At 48.6% G+C, this 22292-nt stretch overlaps 1 protein-coding gene across 3 annotated transcripts in view; it reads right to left on the bottom strand.

The window, feature by feature from the left end:
• The window catches only part of LOC114892670 (solute carrier family 22 member 4), a 32372-nt gene extending 10351 nt beyond the window's left edge, over positions 1-22021 (bottom strand). For 2 of the 3 annotated variants that reach the window (XR_003792765.1, XM_029217868.1), the window contains exons 1-3: positions 21416-21959; positions 5780-5883; positions 4280-4434 (exon numbers count right to left, since the gene is read on the bottom strand). Coding sequence is in view for 2 of the 3 variants with exons in the window: in XM_029217868.1 (XP_029073701.1) it covers positions 4280-4434; positions 5780-5883; positions 21416-21808 (652 nt within the window). In the remaining variant the exon portion in view is untranslated. Of the gene's footprint in view, positions 1-4279; positions 4435-5779; positions 5884-21415 lie in introns of all 3 variants that reach the window. The other variant, XM_029217867.1, reaches the window with a different exon arrangement.
• Positions 22022-22292: the final 271 nt, after the last annotated feature.

Below are 22292 nucleotides of genomic sequence, written 5' to 3'. Positions count from 1 at the left end.
GTTATGAGGCCTGAGATAATGTAGATAAAGGGCCTAGTCAAGTGTCTGGCATGTGGTAGGTACTCAGGAATAATTAATTCTTTCATCCTGCTCAAACAGTTGACATGTGCCAGATGTCAGGGGAATGTTGGAAAGTACAGTGCCTTTGACCAAGAGACCCGGTGGAAGACAGCAGAAGCTCTCTTTGCTCCCCGGAAAATACTCCGAATTCTCATCAAAACAGCAGATATTCCCTTGCTTCCTCTCTCTCCTCTACAAACTTTCACAGATCATTCTAGTTAAAAGTAACCTTTCCTATTTCTGCATATACCCAGAAAATTTACAGGAGCTCCTCCCAACACTCCTAGGCCATGACCCGCATTCTCTATAACAACTGCAATGGCTGCCTCTGCCGACCAGATGTGAGCCCCTTGACGACAGACAGGAGTGAGTCCTTCCTCCTCCCTGGGTCCCCCCGGTTCTTCCCTTACACAGTTCAGTGCAAACAAGGGCTGCCAGCAAATTTCAGCATCTTTTTAATGTATTTATATCCCACCTCATCCCTTGAAGGTTTTGAGGTAGCTTATAATTTGAATAAAATAAAATAATGGTAATGTTAAAGTAAAATACAAAGAAAGGTGAAAAGCTATGCCTTGGAGAAAAGAACAAAAATATGTAATGGATCACTTTGGCAAACGGTCTGGCAGTTCCTTAAATGGTAAAACATAAAATTCCCACCTGACCCAGCAAGTCCACTCCTAGGTACATACCCAAGAGAACTGAAAACAGATCCACAAAAAACTTGTACTCAAATGTTGATAGCAACATTCTCCAAATTGGTCAGAGAGTGGAAACAACCCAGTTGTCCATCAGCTGATGAAGAGATGAACAAAATGTGGCATCTCCATACAATGGAATACTGAGTCATGCTACAACATGGACCAACCTTGAAAACATTAAGTGAAGGAAGTCAGTCACAAAGGCCACATATTGTATGATTCCATTTATCAGAAACATCCAGAATTGACAAATCCACACAGACAGGAAGTAGATTAGTGGTTGCCAGGGGCTGGGGAGAGAGGAGTGTGGGGGAGTGACTGCTAATGGCAGGTGATGACAATGTTCTGGAGTTAGGTAGAGTTGATGATCGTACAACTTTATGAATACACTGATAACCACTGAATTATACACCTTTAAAGAGTTAACATTATGGTATGCAAACGATATCTCCATTAAAAAACTCTGTGGCTGATAAAGGCTGCATAGTTGATACAGCCTGAGCTTCCGGGTAGCCAAAGTTATAAAGGAAGATGCCATCAGTTATGTACTTATCAAAAGGAAGAATACATTTAGACCTCAAAGGAAGCAGAACTTTAAATAGTTCAGCATGCTGGAACAAATATTGCAGAGGAGGTTGATGTTAGGAGTACTGGGAAAATACTGAATTAATGGATCAGTCAAGACAGGAGACAAAATAAATTCAAGCAGCTGGTTATGAGAGATAAAGGAGGATGCCGCTGGCATTTCACCCAGAGGCTGTGGACAGGTCAAAGGCGTTGTTTCTGGGAAACAGTAGGAGATTGTGAGGGGGAGCTAGACTGTGGGTAGGGCCAGTGTCCTTGGTCCTGAGTGGTCACTTCCTCCTGAACAAGCATCATTCTGGCAGCTCCCTCACTTCCAGGTGTATCCACGTTCTGTTCCTTTAAGTAGCACTGTTCCTTCCTTTCTTTTTCTTGTCTCCTGTGACTCTGGCAGGCTTTATAATTGTTAAAAAGCAGAGCAAGGAGAGGATCCATTTTTGCATTGCTTTCAGAGTGGGAGTAATTCAGCTTCCTGAATTAATGTGAAGAATCCTAAAACGGGAGATTATCATCACAGCCTCTTGCCAACCCTTCCCTAGAGCCAGAGGGCAAAAGGGAAGGCCCAGACAGAATGCAGACCGGATCCAAAGCTTAGGTTTCTTTTAGTTAAATAAAACCCAGAATTTGACTATGCTAGGCCTGGAACACCAGAGAGCGCTGCTGCACTGCCAGAAGTCAGCCTCCGCCGAGTCTGCCCCACCCCACCCCACCCCAGGCGCTGACGAGCGAGTCTGCCTGCTCCAGGGGGCAGGTTGGTTCTCAGCGACACTCTGAAACGTTCAGGCCTGAGAACCCAGTATAAAGAGGCTCATACCAGTGCACAAAAGTCAGCAGTTTCCTGCAGAGCACAGTAGAGTAACACTATAGCCAGGGAGGCTCCCAGAGCACCCTACCACAGCCCTGGACCAGGCTGATGGGGAGCCTGCTATACCCAGTGTCCCACCCACTGATTTCTGGCTTGTACATCTAGGTTCTGACTGATCTTACAGATCTTACTTTCCCCTTGGCCTTCTCACTCGTCTCATCATGGGGAGCAGGGAGGGAAGTTGGTTGTAGTGTCAAGGTCAGCTGGGCAGGGACTTTCTTGCAGGAGGCCTGAGGTGGGCCCTCCTGGCCGCATACACTCACACAGGGGAGGCTCCATGGCTCCAGAAGCACCCTTTACCCCTGGAAAGGCAGGTCTCAATGCTGCCATTCCGCAGGACCTGGGGGATGCCGTGCATGGCACAGACGCCACCTGGCTCCTGATCCCAATGACAGGGCTTCTCTGGCTTCACTATGACCTTGTGCCCTTCCATTTCAGGTGACTCTTTAGGTCCTCCTAAAGGGCTCTGCTGGCATCAGGCAGATTCCTCTGTTTAGTCTCTGGTATGTTCTGGCCCAAGCAAAGCTACCCATTGGGCTTTCCAGGTATAGGGCGGTCATCAAAAGGAACAAGGAATCTGCAGGGTTTAAACCATGAGAACAACAGGCTCTGCTGTGTCCAAGAGCCCTGTGTCCTTGGGGCCATCAGGCATCAGGAGGTATTAACTTCTGTCCTGAATTCCTCCAATCTCAAGTTTCCAGTACCACTGGCTGGAAGCTTTCTGGGTCCTCTCCTCAAATGACCCTCTTTAAGAAAATCTTGCTCCCCTCCTTCCCTCTGCAGGGAGGAGAGAGGCCTCATCCTGCTGGGGCCTGCTGAAGAGGGTGCTTCTGTGGGGGCCGTGTGGCTTCAGCATACCCTCCCCTTCTCCCTCTTCAGACACTGAGGCTGGGCCTGTGGAGAGGGGCTCTTCACAAATGATTAAAGGAGTGGAATTTGAACAGTTCCATCTTGGCAATGTGACAGGGTGTACACACCCTCAACTAAGAGAACACAGGATCTCAAAAGCCAACGAGTCATCCAGAATCTCAAAAGTGACCAGAATCATCTTACTAGATGCAGACTTTTGAGACAAGAAGAATCATTAGACTTACATTAAAGGGGCACTAGTGGTAATTACGCTGTGACAATAGGGACAAACTGGGACAGCCAACAAGGAAATATGATCACACTGGAGATTATGGGAATTGGTGTCTATTATCCCAGATGTGCCCCCATCTCCCTTTCTCTCACCTGCTCAGAGGGAGCAGGTGGGCTCAGAGAGCCTGCTGGGGACTCTCACTCCTGCAGATGACCCTTATCACCCTGCCCGGAGCTCACCCTGCTGCCTCCCAGGAAAAGCTGGTAAAGGCCCTGGGGTCCTCCTCACGACCTTTAGCTTGTGAGTCCCCCTCATGCAGCCTGATATTCCAGAAGCAAGGGTGCTGCTAGGAGATAGGGCTGCTCTCAGCAGTAAGGCTTGTCCTGCATGCAGCTGATATGCTCTGGGGGTGGGCTCTGACTTAGGGGTGAGGCCAGATCTGCCCAATGATGGCTGGCTGGCACTGGACTCCTGTCTGCATGTGCCTCCTCCACCTGTGTACTGGGCACACCAACTACCCTGAGTACCTCCATGGGCCATGCCCAGCTGCCAGGAACACCCTTTAGCCCCAGCCCAGGCAGAAACCTCAAGCTTTCATAGCTCAGATCAAAGACACCCCTAGGCTGTCTCTCCCTCAAGATCCCCTCGTCTGTCCCTCTCCCGAGCCCTGTGTTCCTGAAATGTGTCTCAGTTATTACCTGGCTGGTTCTTACCAGCTGCAGCTCTTCTTCATTGTCACATTTCAGGGCCCAGCACGGAGCTGGCTCCCTGTGCGTGCCTGCCTTGCCTGCGACCCATCAAAGCACCAGTGGCTAGAGCCTCCACCACCAGCACATATATCCCCGAGGCTGATCACATTTTGGAAGCACAGCCCATGAGATGAGGTGCTTCCTTCTGTGCTAAGAGCACTCCCTGTGCCCTCTCCAGTGGCCCCCTCTTCCTAGGCCTCTCAGAGGGTTGCAAGGAGCCCTGTAGGTCAGAAGCCATTCCTACCTAGTATGAAGGCCACCACATAGTTGGAGATCTGGCCCATGCCGACGATGACAAATAACATGGTGAACATCTCCCAGTTGATGGAAAAAATCTGCAGGAAGCTGAAGCCAGTCTGCACAGCCATGGTTGTGAAGAGGATGGTCTTTCTGCCAAACCTGTAGAGTACAGCACAGGACAAGACATGGCCCGTGAAGTTCACAGCAGCACTGTCATAAGGGCATGTGGAAACTCTGAGTCAGGCACTGCTGCAGACTTTGTTTTTCTCAGGGCTGTGACAGGCTTCCTTACTGTCATACCCTCCCAGGTTCTTCCTTGGTGAGGCCTCAGGCATCCATCTGCCCAGGAGGTAACTTCTGAGATTCTGAGCCTCCTGTATCTTGAAAGCACAGAGCAGCTTATGCAAGGACCATGTGGAAATCTACTCTTTAGAATGAGTCATAGGTAGAAGCTGCCATCATATTTCTGGAATGTGAGTATAGATTGCAGATACATCTAACATCAACAACATGAGAATTCTGTCAATCCAGAACCAAGAGTCCTTCTATGTCAGTGGTTTCCAACCTTGGCTGCGCCCGGAATCAAGAGAGCTTTAAAAAATACCGGTGCCAGCACCTGCCTTCCAACATGCTTATCGTCCGGATGTAGACAATTGGATGCAGTTTGGGTATTGGGACTTAAAAATATTCTCTACTGTGCATCCCAAATTGGGAACCACTGCTCTATGGAAAGTGTAGCTTCCAGCAACATCCATTAATGACACTATAGTTGGCTTAAGTCTTTTTTTTTTAATAAGTCTTAATTTGACTTTCTGATAGTGTCCAATGGCTAGAAGGGAACACAGGTATGAGCAGAACAGTCTCCCACCCCATCTTCCAAACTCAGTTCTCAGTCTGTTGGGTCTGGGGTCCCACTGGGCTTCATGACTGGGGGAGGGACAGCCACTCCTCTGGGAAGCCTTCCCCAAGACTGACATTGAGCATTCCCACCTCCCTGCTCTGATACCCAAGAACATTCAAGGGCCAGTGAGGGCACATCTCCCAGAGCTGCGATGCTGTCTCCTCCTGACTCTGTGCCCCAGGAGGCCCAGAACCAGCCTGGGTCAGCTCTGTGGCCCCAGTGTCCAGCCAGGGGCCTGACCCACAGCAGAGGTGGGTGCACTGTTAGGGAAGGGTACTCCCCAGAGTCTGGCCCTGACTCTGGCTGATGGCTGGTTGTGGATAGATCACAAGGCATCCAAGAGCTAGGGGTGGGGTGGGGAGGCAGTGGGGAGGCAGCAGTGTACATTTTCGAGGGGTTTGGTGATATAAGGGCTCCACTTTTCAATGAGTCCCCGCAAGGGGCTGAGGGCAGAGGACAGAGGAGACATCATGGTTCCTCCTATCACTCACTTGGTGGCCTAAGGGGCCTCCCTTTCTCTGGGTGAAAATACCCTAAATTCAGTCCAACCCCAAGACAGGCAATGAATTGACAATCACCCTTCCTCCCGCCCAGTACTCTTACCTGTCTGACAGCTGCCCAGACACAAAGGAGCCGAGGAGCACGCCTACGAAGAACAGGGAGGTAGTAAGGGGCGTCTTCCAATCATTCTCACACACCAGACTCCACTGCCAGGGAAAATGTGAAGTGTGAGCCCAAATCCTCCAGCCCAGCTCCAAGGGCATAGCATGGCAGCCAGGCAGGCTCTCCTCCCCTGTGCCAGGCTGTCACTTATATGCAAAGGGCATAGGCCTCGCAGCCCTGGGGTTGACTCCTGACGCTACCATTTACTGGGGCAAGTCACTGTCCTGCCTGAGGCTCACCCTCCTCTTCCGAAAAGGAGGGTGATACCTCTGGCCCTGCTTACATCGTGTATTAAGAAGTCAGCTGAGGCACGGCTTTGACTGGTGACCCCTCAGCTGTGAAGCAGTATGAAGCAAAGATGCCATTTCTGCTTCAGAAGGCATCACAGCATGGAGGGAAGGTGTTTGAAATGCCTGCAGGGCAGGGTAGAGGGCATGGTCACATGATCCAGTTGTAAAAGATTCCTCTACTTTGTTGGAAAGTGCACGCGGTCCCCAGGGGCCTGTGATTATATTTTCTGAACAGAATCCTCCAGAGAACCCTGTGCTCCCTGGCCCACTTATACCATAGACCACACCTAGGGCCTGATCTGGGGCTCCACTGTGCTAGGAGTGGGGTTCCCACCCCTCTCCAGTGCTCCTTATCTCCCCTCTGCAGTGCTCCTTATCTCCCCTCTGCACTCCTCTACCCTCCTTCCCATGCAGCCCTCACAGAAGTGCGGTCCCTCCCATTCCCCAGGGCCCGTGGGCTCTGGTAGCCCTAGCAAGTCCCTGCTTGTGAACCCATAGAATGAGAGTTTGAGGCAGAGTTTCAGTTTCCAGCTCTTAAGTCAATTCAGCAAAATCTCAAGGGGAGGCTGCAGAAAATTCAGTGTGTTCAGTGAGCTTTCATTAATTAAAAAACAAGCAGGTGGTGCCAATAAATATTTTGGGGCTGTGGTCACGGTGTTGCCGTGTGTGGCAAGATGATCCAGACTATAGGAAAAATCCCCTGCCTCCCACCCAATCCCAGCCCCACCCAGCAGTGGTGCTGCTCCCATGACATTCCCAAAGCAATTTAGATCTTAATCCTCACAACTTCCCTGAAATAGATTTATAAATGAGTTCACATATTTATATCATGTCCCATCTGCAGCAGAGAGAGGCGTTTATAAGGATACATACAAGAGAAATGTGTAAAACAAAAAGCTAAGGGAATCTGGGCAAATGAAAATCTCAGGGGAGGAGGGGCTACAAAATAACCAAGCCAGTGGTAAGACTGACCTCTGGGTGTCCTGCCCAAAGGCCTGTCTGCTTGCCAGGGAAGCCCTGAAATCTGGCTTTGAATATCCCAGCAGCTCAGCTCTCAGGATCATGGTGTGCAAAGTGATAAACTCATTCTGCAAAAGCTCAGTTTTTCTGAGTACTGAGACCTGAGAGAAGCCTCTCCTATATACTTCCTTCCACAAAGGGGCCACTCTGTGTTGTTGAGGATAATGTCTTTGAGAACACCCCATCCTGGAGACAATAACAAGATTCATAAATCTGCCTCTGCTTGTTCTCACAATGCTGGTTACAGGTGGGACGCCCAAGCACAGCTCCGCAGAAGAAAAACAATGTGGACCAGAAACTCTGCTCTCTACCCCTCAGGCACAACTGAGGATAAGTCTGAAACCACACCCAGAGTAGTGCTGCTTCAACTGGGGTACCTGAATAGGCTTCAGGGGAAAGGGCACAAACCCTCCAAAACTGTATGGCCAGATTCACGTGCCCTGCGAGGCCACGGGTCAGAAGGGGTAGACAAGACATGTACCTGAATTAATGACCACCCACTTCTAAAACATCACTCACCAAAGTGTCAGAAAAGATCTTGGGATCTGCCCCAACACACAAAGAGGTTAGTGATTGCGGCCCCAGAGCCTCATGATGTGGAGTATAACCCATTTTGCAGAAGAGTAAACTTAGGCTCTGAGACTGGTGTTTGCCTGAAGTCATAGCAAGTAAATACCAACTTGGGCCTCAGAACTTAACCATGTCCCGCTTTGGACAAGAACTCCAAAGGCCAGACAAAACGAGTTTATTACGCCCTACACTTCTTCAAGGAATGTGACACCAGGACTAGTGGCAGAAGATCTCCCCCACACCACAGCCTTTAGCCTTGGACAGAGCCAAGAAAATCCCAAGTTTGGTAGGGGTGTTAACGTGTCCATTATCAACAAACACCATTCCATCTGCAGTCAAGCAGAAAAGCTCTTCCAAAGATAATGTACTCTCCTTTGTGTTTTTAAAAATATTTTTCTGTCAGGACATTGCCTTTGGGCAGGATAGATAGCACTTAGAGAAAGAAAGGAAAGAGGAAGGCTATTAGATGTGGAGCCAGGCATTGCATGAGCAAAGGTAGTAAACAGGACTGGCTACCTAATTTGCAGGCCCAGTGCAAACTGAAAATGCAGGACCCCTTGTTCAAAAATGATTAAGAATTTCAAGACGTTGGGACTTCCCTGGTGGCGCAGTGGTTAAGAATCCATCTCCCAGTGCAGGGGACATGGGTTCGAGCCCTGGTCCGGGAAGATCCCACATGCCGCGGAGCAACTAAGTCCGTGTGCCACAGCTACTAGAGCCCACATGCTGCAACTACTGAAGCCCACGTGCCTAGAGCCCGTGCTCCGCAATGAGAGAAGCCACCGCAATGAGAAGCCTGCGCACCGCAACAAAGAGTAGCCCCCGCTTGCTGCAACCAGAGAAAGCCCATGCACAGCAACGAAGATCCAACACAGCCAAAAAGAAATAAATAAATTTATAAAAAAAAAATTTCAAGACATCAATAGCAGAGCATTAAAACCAAGTGTGGGGTCCTGTGTGACTGCATGGGTTGATATGAAGCTGGCCCTGATAGTGGGTCAAGCCTAGTCTCTTTGGGGAATGGAGCAAGGTAAGGAGTTCTGTATTGGGTGCTGAGAAGGGTGAGGTGAGGGCCAGCTCCCCATTGCTCTCCTACTGGAAGCCATGAGGCCATGGTTCTAGGTCCCCCTTCCTTCCCTGAAGAGGGGCCCAAGAAGCCCTGTCAACACCATGCAGGGAGATCCTGTTCACAACTGGCAGGGGAAGGCAGCTGGACGTCATGGCTACTTATGGTTGGTTCCAAGGCTGGGTTCCCTCTTGGGGAATTACTGTACCCAGAGAGTCTTTTCAAAAGCTGCAAGAGACCTGCAAGATTGGCAGATAAAGTTTTCACTGCGGCTTATGGAACTGGGGTCCAATAAATCAGCTGCCAGCCTGTTTTCTCCACGGGGCTATTCTTAAGGAGGCCAGGTCCTGCCTGCCCCAGTCCCTTGGGGTTTCTAGGGGTGTGTCTTGGGGCCTCAATAGCCAGGTCCCAGGGAACTCCCTGTGGTTAACAATGACATGGCAGGACCAGTGGGAGACAGTCTTTTCCTTGATGAGACAGAACTGTCCCGTGGGTCTCTGCACATGTGTGTACACACACGCACACACAAACATACATACATACACACAGTCAGCTCAGAGGCTAATGGCTGATGGCCTGGTGAGGAGCTGCCTGGCATCGCTCTGGAGCTGTGCTTTAAGGTCAAATACCACCATTACTGAAACATAACCCACATTCCCACACACACCATAGACAAAGAGTAGAATGTCCCAAACTGTGCCGGGTTGAGGCACTGGATGTGCTCTCACAGGATTACTGTGTCTGTCTCATCCTCAAGGTCTTAGACCAATGTTCCCTAACAGAGCAGAGTAAGCTCCATTTGGCTGGGCCATCTAGCCTTCAGCTCTGCTTTAAAAAACAAAAAACCACGTCACAAGGTAATAGGGGACATGAGGTCACTCCTGGCCTAGAAGAATATGCGTCTCATGCCCTCAACAGTAATAATAATAGAAAGGACAAGTACAGTGTATTGTGTGCTCACTGTGTGCCTTGTATTACTCATGGGATCTCAAAGTTGCCATGTGAAATGGGTATTCTCTTTATCCCCATTTTACAAATGAGTTAATGAAGGCATAGCGCAATGAAGTGACTAGCCTGAGTTCTAGTGGATTGGTAAAAGGAATTGCTTAACCATTTATTCAACCATCACTGAGCACATGCTCTGGGCCAGACTGTGTATGGGGCACAAAGCAGACATGGTCACTGCCTCCACAAAGCTCAAGGTCAAGCATACTTTACAGGACAGATCAGGTGTGCACATGTGCATGCATAAGCCCAGCCGTCCTGGGTGGGGTGGGCTTTGTTCTGGGCCACTGTGCTCTCTGGCTAGAGAGGAAAAGAGGCACCTCCTGCTCAACCTTCTCCAGGTGGACAGAGTTCTAAAACCTGAACACGTTCATATAATCATTCTAGATAACTAATGCATGTACAAGGCTAGGCACGTGGTAGATGCTTAACAAATTCTCGATGAATGAATGTTGAACAATTAGGAGTAATGGAAAATTAGTTTGGAAATGTGTGGTATCACACACTGTCCTTTTTTTTTTAAATTTACATTTATTTATTTATTTTTGGCTGCGTTGGGTCTTTGTTGCTGCGCGCGGGCTTTCTCTAGTTGCAGCGAACAGGGGCTACGCTTCGTCGCAGTGTGTGGGCTTCTCATTGCTGTGGCTTCTCTTGTTGCAGAGCACGGGCTCTAGGAGGGTGGGCTTCAGTAATTGTGGCACGCGGGCTCAGTAGTTGTGGTTCACGGGCTCTAGAGCACAGGCTCAGTAGTTGTGGCACACGGGCTTAGTTGCTCCGCGGCATGTGGGATCTTCCCCGAGCAGGTCTCAAACCCGTGTCCCCTGCATTGGCAGGCAAATTTTTAACCACTGCATCACCAGGGAAGTCCCTCACACACTGTCCTTTGAAAATCACTCTCAACCTTGAACTCTCCAAGTAACCAAAGTCTAGCAATTTTAGCCTTTACCAAAGCCATAAAGGATCATAAAGATAAGTGTATTCCTGTGACCTGCATAGAACTGAGAACTCTGGAAGGCAGCCTCATGTTGAGCAAAGAGCACAGGCTCTCTTGGGTTCTACCACTTCCAGCCGTGTGACTTTGGGCCACTCATTCACCTCCATTAGCCTGTTTTCTCATCTTCAAAGAGGTGACAATAATACTCCCTCTTGAGGTTGTTACGAGCATTGGACAGGAAATGTAAGTAGTGTGTCTGACAGTGACACATTACAGGCCTCATTAAATGGTAGTTCCCTTTCTACTAATCTCATGCCTTTGTCCTAACCAAAACCATGACTTATAACAAACAGCATTAATGAATAAGCAAAGCAGGTTATACTTAAACCTGACTAGGCAGAAGAGATTGTTAGAAAACAGAACTTTCTATTCAATGACTAAAAACCAGAAAAGCTTTTACCACAAGGTTTAAAATCCCTTTATAAATGGACTTCAATCTCAGAGACAGCTGTGAATGAAAAACTAGCAATGGTTCATTTAAGAATGGATTTCTATGTGTTCTCTTATAGTTATATTTTTCATTCGGGGGGAAGAAGAGGAAGTAGTAGTTAGTTAATAATAGTATATATATCCACCCACAATTTCTTCTTTATAACTTAGTTGCAGACTTAAAACTGGAAATTTCCTGACCATTGGGGGGGAAAAGCTGGCTACTTAATTCTTTTTGTTTATAAGGTCTTTAGTGAGGTATAATTTACACACCATAAAATTCATTCTTATGTTTACAATTCAGTGGTTTTTACTATATTCACAGAATTGTGCAATCATCAGCACTATCCAATTTTAGAATGGTTTCATCACTCCTGAAAGAAACCCCATGCCCATTAGTACTCACTTCCCATTCTCTTTCCTCAGCCTGTGGCAATCACTAATATACTTATGAATTTGCCTCTTCTGGACATTTGATATAAGTGGAATCATACAATATATAGTCTTTTGTGACTGGCTTCTTTCACTTAGCATAATGTTTTCAAGGTTTATCCATGTTGTTGTACCAAATATCAGTACTTCATTCCTTTCTATGGTTGAATAATATACCATTGTATGGATATACCACCTTTTATTTAGCCATTTATCAGTTGATAGACATTTGGATTGTTTCCACTTTTCGGCTATTATGAATAAAGCTGCCATAAACTTTTGTGTACAACACTTTGCAAGTGTATATGTTCTCATTTCTCTTGGGTATATATGAGGAGTAGAATCACTGAGTCATATGATAAATCTATGTTCAACCTTTTGAGAAACTTGAAAAATGTTTTCTAAAGTGGCTGCATCATTGTACAATCCCAACAGCAATGAACGAGGGTTTTAATTTTTCCATATTCCTATTAACACTTGTTATTGTGTGTCTTTTTTTTAAAATTTATTTATTTTTGGCTGGGTTGGGTCTTTGTTGCTGCATGTGGGCTTTCTCTAGTTGCGGTGAGGGGGGGCTACTCTTTGTTGCGGTGTGCGGGCTTCTCATTGCGGTGGCTTCGCTTGTTGCGGAGCACCGGCTCTAGGTGTGTGGGCTTCACTAGTTGTGGCTCGCGGGCTCAGTCACTGTGGCTCACAGGCTCTACAGCTCAGGCTCAGTAGTTGTGGCGCACAGGCTTAGTTGCTCCACGACATGTGGGATCTTCCTGGACCAGGGATCGAACCCATGTCCCCTGCATTGGCAGGCAGATCCTTAACCACTGAGCCACCAGGGAAGTCCCTATTGTGTGTCTTTTTAATTTTAACCATCCCAGGGGTGTTAAGATGTATCTCCTTGTGGGTTTTTATTTATTTTTTTTATTTTTTTATTTTTTTGCGGTATGTGGGCCTCTCACTGCTGTGGCCTCTCCCGTCGCGGAGCACAGGCTCCAGACGCGCAGGCTCAGCGGCCACGGCTCACGGGCCCAGCCGCTCTGCGGCATGTGGGATCTTCCTGGACTGGGGCACAAACCCGTGTCCCCTGCATCGGCAGGTGGACTCTCAACCACTGCACCACCAGGGAAGCCCCTCTCCTTGTGGTTTTGATTTGCATTTCCCTAATGACTAATGATAGTGAACACCTTTTGTAATGAATCTGTAGATCAATCTGGGGAGTTTTGCCATCTTAACAATATTGTCTTCTGCTTCATGAACAGAACGTGAGATGTCTTTCCATTTACAGTAATTCCCCTACATACAAACGAGTTCTGTTCTGAGAGCACACTTGTAAGTCCAATTTGTTTGTAAGTCCAACAAAGTTAGCCTAGGTACCCAACTAACACAATCGGCTATATAGTACTGTACTGTAACAGGTTTATAATACTTTTCACACAAACAATACATAACAAACACAAAAAATAAAGAAAACATTTTTAATCTTACAGTACAGTACCTTGAAAAGTACAGTGGTACAGTACAACAGCTGGCATACAGGGGCTGGCATGGAGTGAACAGGCAAGAAAAGTTACTGACTGGAGGAGGGAGAGGAGGTGGGAGATGGTAGAGCTGAAGGATCATCAGCAATGAGAGACAGGGCAAGCTGCAGTTTCACTCACGCCTTATGTGATTGGACACGCGAACGCACGTTCGCATCTTTGAAAGTTCACAACTTGAAGGTTCATATGTAGGGGACTTACTGTATTTACATCTTATTTAATTTCTTTCAGAGATGCCTTGTAGTTTTCAGAGAATAAGTTGTGCATTAAAAAAAAATTATTCCTGAAGAACATCCTTTAGTATTTCTTGTAAGGCAGCACTGGTAGCAAGAAATTCTCTCAGGTTTGTGTGTGCATGCATGCGTGTGTCTGTGTGTGCAAATGTCTTTATTTCATTTTTAAGAGATAGTTTTGCTAGATACAACATTTTTGGTTGATGTGTCTTTTCTTTCAGCACTTTGAATATGTTATCCCACTGCCTTTTGGCCTCTCTTGTTTCTTATGAGAAGCCAAATATAAATCTTATGGGGGTTTCCCTGTATGTGTCTTATTTTTCTTGCTGTTTTAAAAATTCCCCTTGGTGTTTAACTGTAAATAACTTTACCATGATGTGTCTGTGTGCAAAACTCTTTTTGTTTCTTCTATTTGGAGTTGAGCTGCTGAGCTGTGTAGATTAATGTTTTTCATCAAATTTGGGAAGTTTTCAGCCATTATTTCTTTCACTATTTTTTTTTCTGCTCCTTCCTCTCCTCTCCTTCTAGTGTTCCCATTATGCACATGTTGGTCTGGTTAACAGTGTTCCACATTTCTCTAAGACCCTGTTCATTTTTCTTCATTCCTTTTTTCTGTTTTTTGGGTTACATAATTTATATTGCTCTGTCTTCAAATTTGCTGATTCTTTCTTCTGTCTGTTCAAATCTACTATTAAGGCTCTCTAGTGAATTTTTAACTTTCAGTTACTGTATATTTCAACTCCGGAACTTCTATTTGATTCTCTTTTTTATAGATTTTATTTATTTATTTATTTATTTATTTTGTGGTACGCGGGCCTCTTGCTGTTGTGGCCTCTCCCGTTGTGGAGCACAGGCTCCGGACACGCAGGCTCAGTGGCCATGGCTCACGGGCCCAGACGCTCCGCGGCACTTAGGATCTTCCCGGACCGGGGCACAAACCCGTGTCCCCTGCATCGGCAGGCGGACTCTCAACCATTGCGCCACCAGGGGAGCCCTATAGCTTTTATTTTTATATCTTAATTGGTATTCTGTATTTGATGGGACATTGTCATCATACCTTCTTTTACTTTTTTTATTGCTTTTTTAAAAATAAATTTATTTATTTTTGGCTGTGTTGAGTCTTTGTTGCTGTGCACCTGCTTTCTCTAGTTGTGGTGCGTGGGCTTCTCATTGCAGGGGCTTCTCTTGTTGCAGAGCACGGGCTCTAGGCACGTGGGCTTCAGTAGTTGTGGCTCACGGGCTCTAGAGCGCAGGCTCAGTAGTTGTGGCACATGGGCTTAGTTGCTCCGCAGCATGTGGGATCTTCCCAAACCAGGGCTTGAACCCATGTCCCCTGCATTGGCAGGTGGATTCTTAACCACCGCACCACCACGGAAGCCCCTCTTTTACTTTTTAAAACATGAATTCCTTTAGTTCTTTGAACATATTTATAATGGCTGCTTTGAAGTTTTTGTTAGATCTAACATCTAAGCCCTTTCAGGCAATTTCTATTTCCTGCTTTTTTTTCCCCTGAGTTTGGGTTATATTTTCCTGTTTCTTTGCATGTATTGTAATTTTTGGTTAAAAACTGGACATTTCAGGAAATATATTGTGGAAACTCTGAGCATTGAACAGCCCCCCCAACCCTGGGGGTGCTTGTCTTTGTTTTTGTTTGTTTGTTTATTTGTTTAATGACTTGGCTGGACCCTTAGTGAAGACTATTTCCCCTGCAGTGTGAAGCCTCTGATGTTGCTCCTCAGAGGGCACAGCCTTGGGCATGTACACAGTCACCCTGGGATGACAATGGTTTTAGCAGGGCTCTTTTTGACTGTCTCTTTCCCCAGTTTTTCTATTAAGCTGTTTGCCTCTGCTGATATCACACCTAGCTGTTAGGCTCCACCAATTACTGGCTCATTCCTTTATTGTTTTCAACAATGCTCTGGGGCACAAATCATTCTATAGTCTAGCTCAATTAAATTCAAGCCCCTTTGAAGGAGTAGTTTTGAGGCAAGTCTTTGAGGTTTGTTCTGACTGCTCTGAGCTGTCTCTTTTTCTGGTTCTCTCTGGTAATCTAGTTGCCCTATGGGTTAGCTTGTTGCTCAAATGGAGCTACCAGTCTCCTCTTAATTGTTTACTACCACAGTCTCCATTGTTTTAAAGAGCACTCTTAGGCTTCAACTTCTGCACATCTTGTTTCAAATGAAGTTATTTCCTGTGGGGACAGCTTCAGAGCTCTCTGTTGTTATGGACTACTTTTCCCCTGGGGAAAATCTCTGAGCCCCTGCTCCAGGACTGGGGGGAAGGAAAAGTGCCCTCAGAATGACATCCCCTGCCTTATGAGTTAGAGGCTGGTTGGAGGTGGTAGCATCCCTTTTTTTGGCTTGCCTCTCCTGGCATGGAATCTCCACTCTACAATAAGCTGGGACAAGGGCAACCAGGGCCTCAATATTCTCAGCCCGTGGAACCTGGAGTAGAGGCGCCACTATATTAATATGGGCTGAGTGGAGGATGGGATCCCCAAGTCTCCTGGCTGCACTCACCAGGAATTAGCCTCTGCAACTTGGAGCTCAGGAGATGGAGGGAGGCTAAATCCTAAAATGTTCTCAGTATCTTTTTTTCTTTATATTAGAGGTAAAGAAAAAGCACCCATAGGTGGAGAGGCCTCAGTTCTGTGGTCATCAGAGGTGGAGCCAAAGCAGAAGACCCAGGTAGTTTAAATGGGATGGTGGGAATGGAATGGAGGGGCCTGAGGGAAGAAGGGGCACTCAGGGACCTGGCTCTCCCACTTGCGTCCTGACATTAGATCCAACACAGCTCTACCAGGCTCCACTCTGGAAATGAGAGCAAATAGGATGGGGTCTGTGCCAGCCACGTAGCACCAAGGGGCAACTCTGGAAGGTGCCACTATGAACCTGCCTTCCAGTCCTGCAAACACAGAGCAAGAGCCACCAGCCTTGCGCTGTCTGTGCCAGTCGCTAGGGCATGTGAGTCAGCCAAGCCTTTCCCCAGAGCCTCCATTCTCTCTGCTTCAAATGGGGATCCCTGCCTTTTTTTTGCTTTTTTTTTTTTTTGGACTGTACAGACATGCTTAAAACCATACCAAGGCTTCAGATAACAAGGCAGGCCTGCGTTAGCCTTGAATATAAATCGAATATAGCCTGTCACAAAGAAGAAATAACAGTCCCTTCCGAAGCCTGAGGCACCTGCAGCTCTTCTGACCAGCTCTGCCAAGCCTTGTTTTTGTCAACGCACCACCCTACCTCTTGGACAAAGTGTGAGGGCTCTGCTGCCCACCAGGAGAGATGGACAAAGTCTGTTTGTCCAGAAACTTGGCAGAAGGTTCGGGTGAAGCAGCCTCAAAACAAAGGCACATTCTGAGATCCTGGTGGCGTTTGTCAGAGGAACAGAGCTTAGAGGCAACAGGCAAACTGTTTGGCGTGGGGCAGCTGATAAACAAACAGGGAAGCAAATTCAGGCCAGAGCTAGGGAAAGCCCCTCAGTCTCCTTTATTTGTTCTCTTTCTGAAGCACTGACTGGAAATAAAAGTCTGTTGGTACTGGCTGGAGGCAGAGGTCCCCACTTTATCCCCTTTGGAATCTGCCAGAGGGCAGGTCTGGGTTGTGAACTTGGTTAATATTCAGGCTGTCCCAACAGCCAAGTTGCCAGTCTCACACTAGCCAGCAGTATTCCAGGGCAGCCTGCAGGCCTGATGGAAAGATAACAGCCTAAACTCTTCACCTTTGGCAGAGCCCACCCAGGCCCCAAAAGAGGTACATCTCTATGAGGTGCCACATGGAGTCCCATGTAGTTGTCAGTCAGATGCCAAGCTCGGTCTGTCTCATCGTTCCCGCCTTCGCTGCTCCTAGTGCCCCCCATAAGCACCCTGTTAGCAGAGGATAAGGCTCCCTTGTTCCTATTTCATACCTTTGGGTTGTGGGTGGAGAATCAATGTGTCCTGTTCTGTCCAAGCCCTGACCCCAGGTCCCAAGAAAGACAGCACAAGGCTAGTGCCTCCAGAGGCCCAGGCCCTTTGTTGGACGTTCTATCATGGTGAAGGGCATAGCTGCCTGCAGCTCCACCCATGAGTTCCTAGAGGAAGGAAACTACCTTATACACCTATACACATAGGCAGACGCACCCACACAGTTCCCAACTCAGACACCAGGTTCCCACCTCCTGGCATTCTCTAAAAGGCATTTCCACAGCAGAACATGCCATCCTTGGGTCCCTGGCTGACCCGTCTTCCCTGTGAAAGGGTCAGGGGGTTGGCTCAGGTGGGCTTCTCTGTCCCAAAGGGTATGCCCATCAGGAGATCCCTTCAGAGGTATAAAGCAGAGACAATCTGAGGGTGGTCCCTCTACCTGTATGGTGCCAGAGAGATGCAGAGAACTTACTCAGGGCCCCTGCGCTTGATCTTGTTGGGGAGCTGAGGCCATTTCTCCCCCTGGCACAGTAGATTCAGACCTGTGTCCTATTCTCTGGGCCCTAGAATTCCACCCTGGGAAAGGGGCTCTGCCTCCAGCAAGTCTCATCACCCATTATACTGGCTGCAACCTGGACATTAGAACAGCTCCCACAATGCCCATGGTGCGCAGCCAGAGGTGATGAGGTCTTGCCCTTTCCACTCCTCATCCACCCACCTATGATGCCCATTTTGCTGGTGCTATGGGATATAGCATGGCACATTATCTCATCGAATCCTCCCAACAACTTGGATAAGCTGGACATTCTTAGGATTCTCATTTTTAACAACTGTAATAAAATTCACACAACATAAAATATACCATCTCAACAATTTTTAAGTGTACAGTTCAGTAGAGTTAAATATATTCACATTATCATGCAACCAATCTCCAGAACTCTTTTCATCTTGCAAAATGAGACTCTATGTCTATTAAATAACTCCCTGTTTCCCTCTCCTCCCAGCCCTTGGCAACTACCATTCTACTTTCTGTTTCTATGAGCTTGACTACTCTTCATATCTCATATAAGTGAAATCATACAGTTTCTGTCTTTTTTTTTTGTGGTACGCGGACCTCTCACTGTTGTGGCCTCTCCCGTTGCGGAGCACAGGCTCCAGACGCGCAGGCTCAGCGGCCATGGCTCACGGGCCCAGCCGCTCCGCGGCATGTGGGATCTTCCCGGACCAGGGCACGAACCTGTGTCCCCTGCATCAGCAGGCGGACTCTCAACCACTGCGCCACCAGGGAAGCCCCAGTTTCTGTCTTTTTGTGTCTGGCTTATTTCACCTGGCATAATGTTCTCAAGTTTCATTCATGTTGTAGCATTGTGTCAGCATTTCCTTCCTTTTTAAGGCTGAATACTATTCCACTGTATGTATATACCACATTTTATTTATCCAGTCATCTGTTGGACATTTGAGTTGCTTTTACCTCTTTGGCTATTGTGAATAATACTGCCACGAACATGGGTATACAAATATTTCAAGATCCTCCTTTCAATTCTTTTGAATATACACCCAGAAGTGATATTGCTGGATCATACGATAATTCTATTTTTAATTTATTGAGTCTGCCACACTGTTTTCTATGGTGGCTGCACCATTTTACATTTTGTGCATGAGGGTTCCAACTTCTCCACATCTTTGTTATTTTTCTGTTTTGTTTGTTTTTAATAGCAGCCAACCTAATGGATGTGAGGTGACATCTCATTGTGGTTTTGATTTACATTTCCTTAATGATTAATGATGTTGAGCATCTTTTCATTTGCTTGTGTCCCCTTTTATAGATAAGGAAATTGAGGCATTGATTGAGCAGTGATGCAACCTATTTAAGTCAGCCCAGTGCTTGGGGGTGGGGTCAGAACAGACCCACCTGTCTGACTCCAGAGTTCCTCCTTGTGCCACCACCTTTCTAGGCAGAACCACCTCCCCCCTACTCACTTTCATGCTTCTCCCCTCCTTCCTCCCAACCATTAGTGCTCCTTTGCCTTTTATTTTACTCCCAGCACCCAAAAAGGTAGCAAGGAAGGGAAAGGCTGCTGAAAAAAGCAAATCCTGGTGCATGTGTGTGAGTGTGGGATGATGTGCATCCCCAGAGGTGTCCACAGGCCCTTGTGAGCAGGGTACAACAGGGATAGCTATGGACTTGTAAGCCAGCAGCTACCTACCCCTCACACCCTGAGGTGAACAAAACCAGTAAAGAAGGGGAAAGAGACAGGTCAACCCAGCTGTCAAGGAGGGCTGCAGCCAGTAGGGCCAGCTCCAGCTCAGGTGCTGACCACACTTCTAGGAACTAAGGTGGGGTGAGCTGGCCCCTACTTTTGGATCCCTCAGGATCAGGCTGTGGGCAGAGGGTGGGTAAGCACTAGGAGCCCCTGCTAGGGGATCAAAGCCAGAGAAGCACGGCCACCTCAGGGCCCAAGGTAGGCATGGAACCAATGCTGGAGGAATCCAGAGGCGCTCCATAGGCTGAGCCCACTTTCTACTGGTCTTATAGACTTAAGAGCCACCACTCCCAGCTGGCCACCCATCTCTTGCCAAGGCAACTCCCACAGCTTCCTCACTGGTCTTCTTGATTTTCATAGCAGCTTGAGACAGTTCTTTCTAATAACACAAATCTGACCATGTTACCCCTTCCTTGGAACCCTTACTATTTCCTCGCTGTCCTCAGAATATACTCAACTCTTCAACATTCCTACAAGGCTCACTGTGGACAGGCCCCTGTAGGCATTTCTAGCCTCACCTGCCATCCGTTGAACTCCAAGCCACCCTGATCTATGAAATCTCATTCCCAGAATCTTCCATGTTCTTTGCCTGGACAAGTCCTGCTCATATTTCCAGACTCAGTTCAAATTTATCATCCCTTCTTAAAGGAGTTCCTCACCCTGCTATCCCCATAGAGAAGGCCATTTTTTTGCCCCAGGTCACACAACAAGCTAGCCAGTATTTGAATTCAGGTTCCAGAACCCTGTTATTAACCAGGTTTGATGTTAGCTCTCTCGAACACAGCCAGTGTTCCCGCTGGTATCTGAGCTTCAAAAGCAGACCCCACACCCCAGATGTGTATAGCCTGGTGTTCAGCACAAGGCCAGACATGGTGTCTAATTATTGCCACATTGTGCTGGGGAAGGGGATAAAAGACTAGCAGAGGCCATGCTCAGGTTTTCACATGGTGCAGAGGATGGGCCAGAAACTGGGAATCCTACCTGCCTGATTAATAGCAGGAAACTAGTCTATGAGGATACCCTCCTCAGAAGGAGATGTGCCCTGACATAGCATCTCCTGGCCCTTACCAGATGCAAAGCAGGAAATGCAGAGGACAAAGTACGTGTGTATTCTGACTGCTGAAACTTAGAAATCCTGCCACCAAACCACTTAGGATGCTAAGGGGCTAATGGCATAAGCCAGAGCCTCTGTCCACCACTGGGCCCTATGCTCAGACGGTCTCTGTGAGTCTGTCCCTTCATGAGTGCCCTGGGGCCAGGGTTATGCCTCCTCTAGTTCCCTGTACTCCACCCGTATCAGGAGGCCTTCTGCTCCTTTTCAGAGAAACTGGAGGCTCAGGACAGGACCCAAGCCTTACCATAGTTGTATGGCAGAGCAGGAGACCCCGTGATGCTTCCAGAAGCCTGTGGCCAGGGAACAGACCACACCTGCCCATGCCCTGCCCAGCAGCAAGACTCTTCTTTGTGTCTACACGTGGCTCAGCAGCATCCCCCACACCCCCTCCTCATGCCTACGGCAGGAACTTGACTCAGGCTGTCCATCTGGGGAGCCTGGGGTTGGCGGTATCTAGGCTCTTGGGAAACAACTTTGTCTTCTGTGAAACTGCCAGAGGAAAAGGCAGTTGACAACTGCTTCCCTTCTCCCTTCTTCATCCCCTCCCTACAAGACAAACCGATGGGGAATGAGCCTGAGTCCTGCTCTCTTGGGCTGCACACCTGTGCTGGAAGTATAACCCAGGTGACTGCTGGCCAGGTTTGATGAGTGGGGGACGCTGACCCAGGCACTGCCAGGGTGTCTCAAGGGGGACTGATGCAGATACTGGGTCGCTCACATACCCACCTCGGTCACGATGGTGGACAGGTAGATGTCCCGGTTGAACTCCCAGCCATCCAGGCAGCCCTCTTGCTCCAGCTGCTCCAGGTCCACGTCGCGCCCCGGCTCCAGCCCGAGCGCCGAGAAGTTGACGATCGTCGCGAGCCGGTAGCGGCGGCACCTGTGAGGCACCTCGCGGCCGTCCTGCAGCTGCAGCGGGAGGCTGTGGTTGCGCCACACGCTGCTCAGGTTCGCTGTGTCCGGCACCCGACAGTGGTGCTCCGGGGTCCCCGCCAGGAACACGACTGACATACCGTTGAAGCCGTTGGGGATGATGCTGGCGCTGAGCAGGAAGAAGATGAGGCGCTGGAAGAGCCCCCACTCGCCCAGGAAGGCAGTCACCTCGTCGTAGTCCTGCATGCTCCCCGCCGCTGCTCTGCAGTTGGCAACGAGGGATGATAAGAGCGTTCCCTGGACAGTGTCGCGCGGTGGAAGGCGTTCCCCGGGGGCGTCAGAACGTTCTCGCGGGCCAGGCCGGCTGAGGGAAAGCGAGGCGCGCGCCCTGCACCGTTCCCAGGAAACGGGCTGCGGGCGTTGGAAGGTTCCTGGGAGCTGGACGCAAAGCTGGAAGCCACGGTAGAAACTCGGGACCACACCCCGATCCCGGTTGGGGCGGGGCAGGGCGAGGCAGCGGGCTGGGTGGGGTGGGGCTCCGGGGCAGCTCCGCCCGTGCTCTGCTCCTCGCCCCCGGCGACCCCGCCAGACACCCCGCTGAGGCTAGGAGGTCAGCGGTGCCGCCTCCGTACGGAAAATAGGCCCAGTTCCCGCGCCCCATCCCCGGCCCCCGCGCCCCCTAGGTGCTGAGCGCCCAGCCCCAGGCTGCCGGGTAGGGCCTCACGGGCGA

The sequence above is a fragment of the Monodon monoceros genome, unplaced genomic scaffold, assembly GCF_005190385.1.
Source record: "Monodon monoceros isolate NGI ecotype Baffin Bay Population unplaced genomic scaffold, NGI_Narwhal_1 Super_Scaffold_12, whole genome shotgun sequence".
In the NCBI taxonomy this organism is placed as follows: domain Eukaryota; kingdom Metazoa; phylum Chordata; class Mammalia; order Artiodactyla; family Monodontidae; genus Monodon; species Monodon monoceros.
Note: the sequence above shows the minus strand (reverse complement) of the source record. Positions and strands in the feature narration are given on the sequence as shown.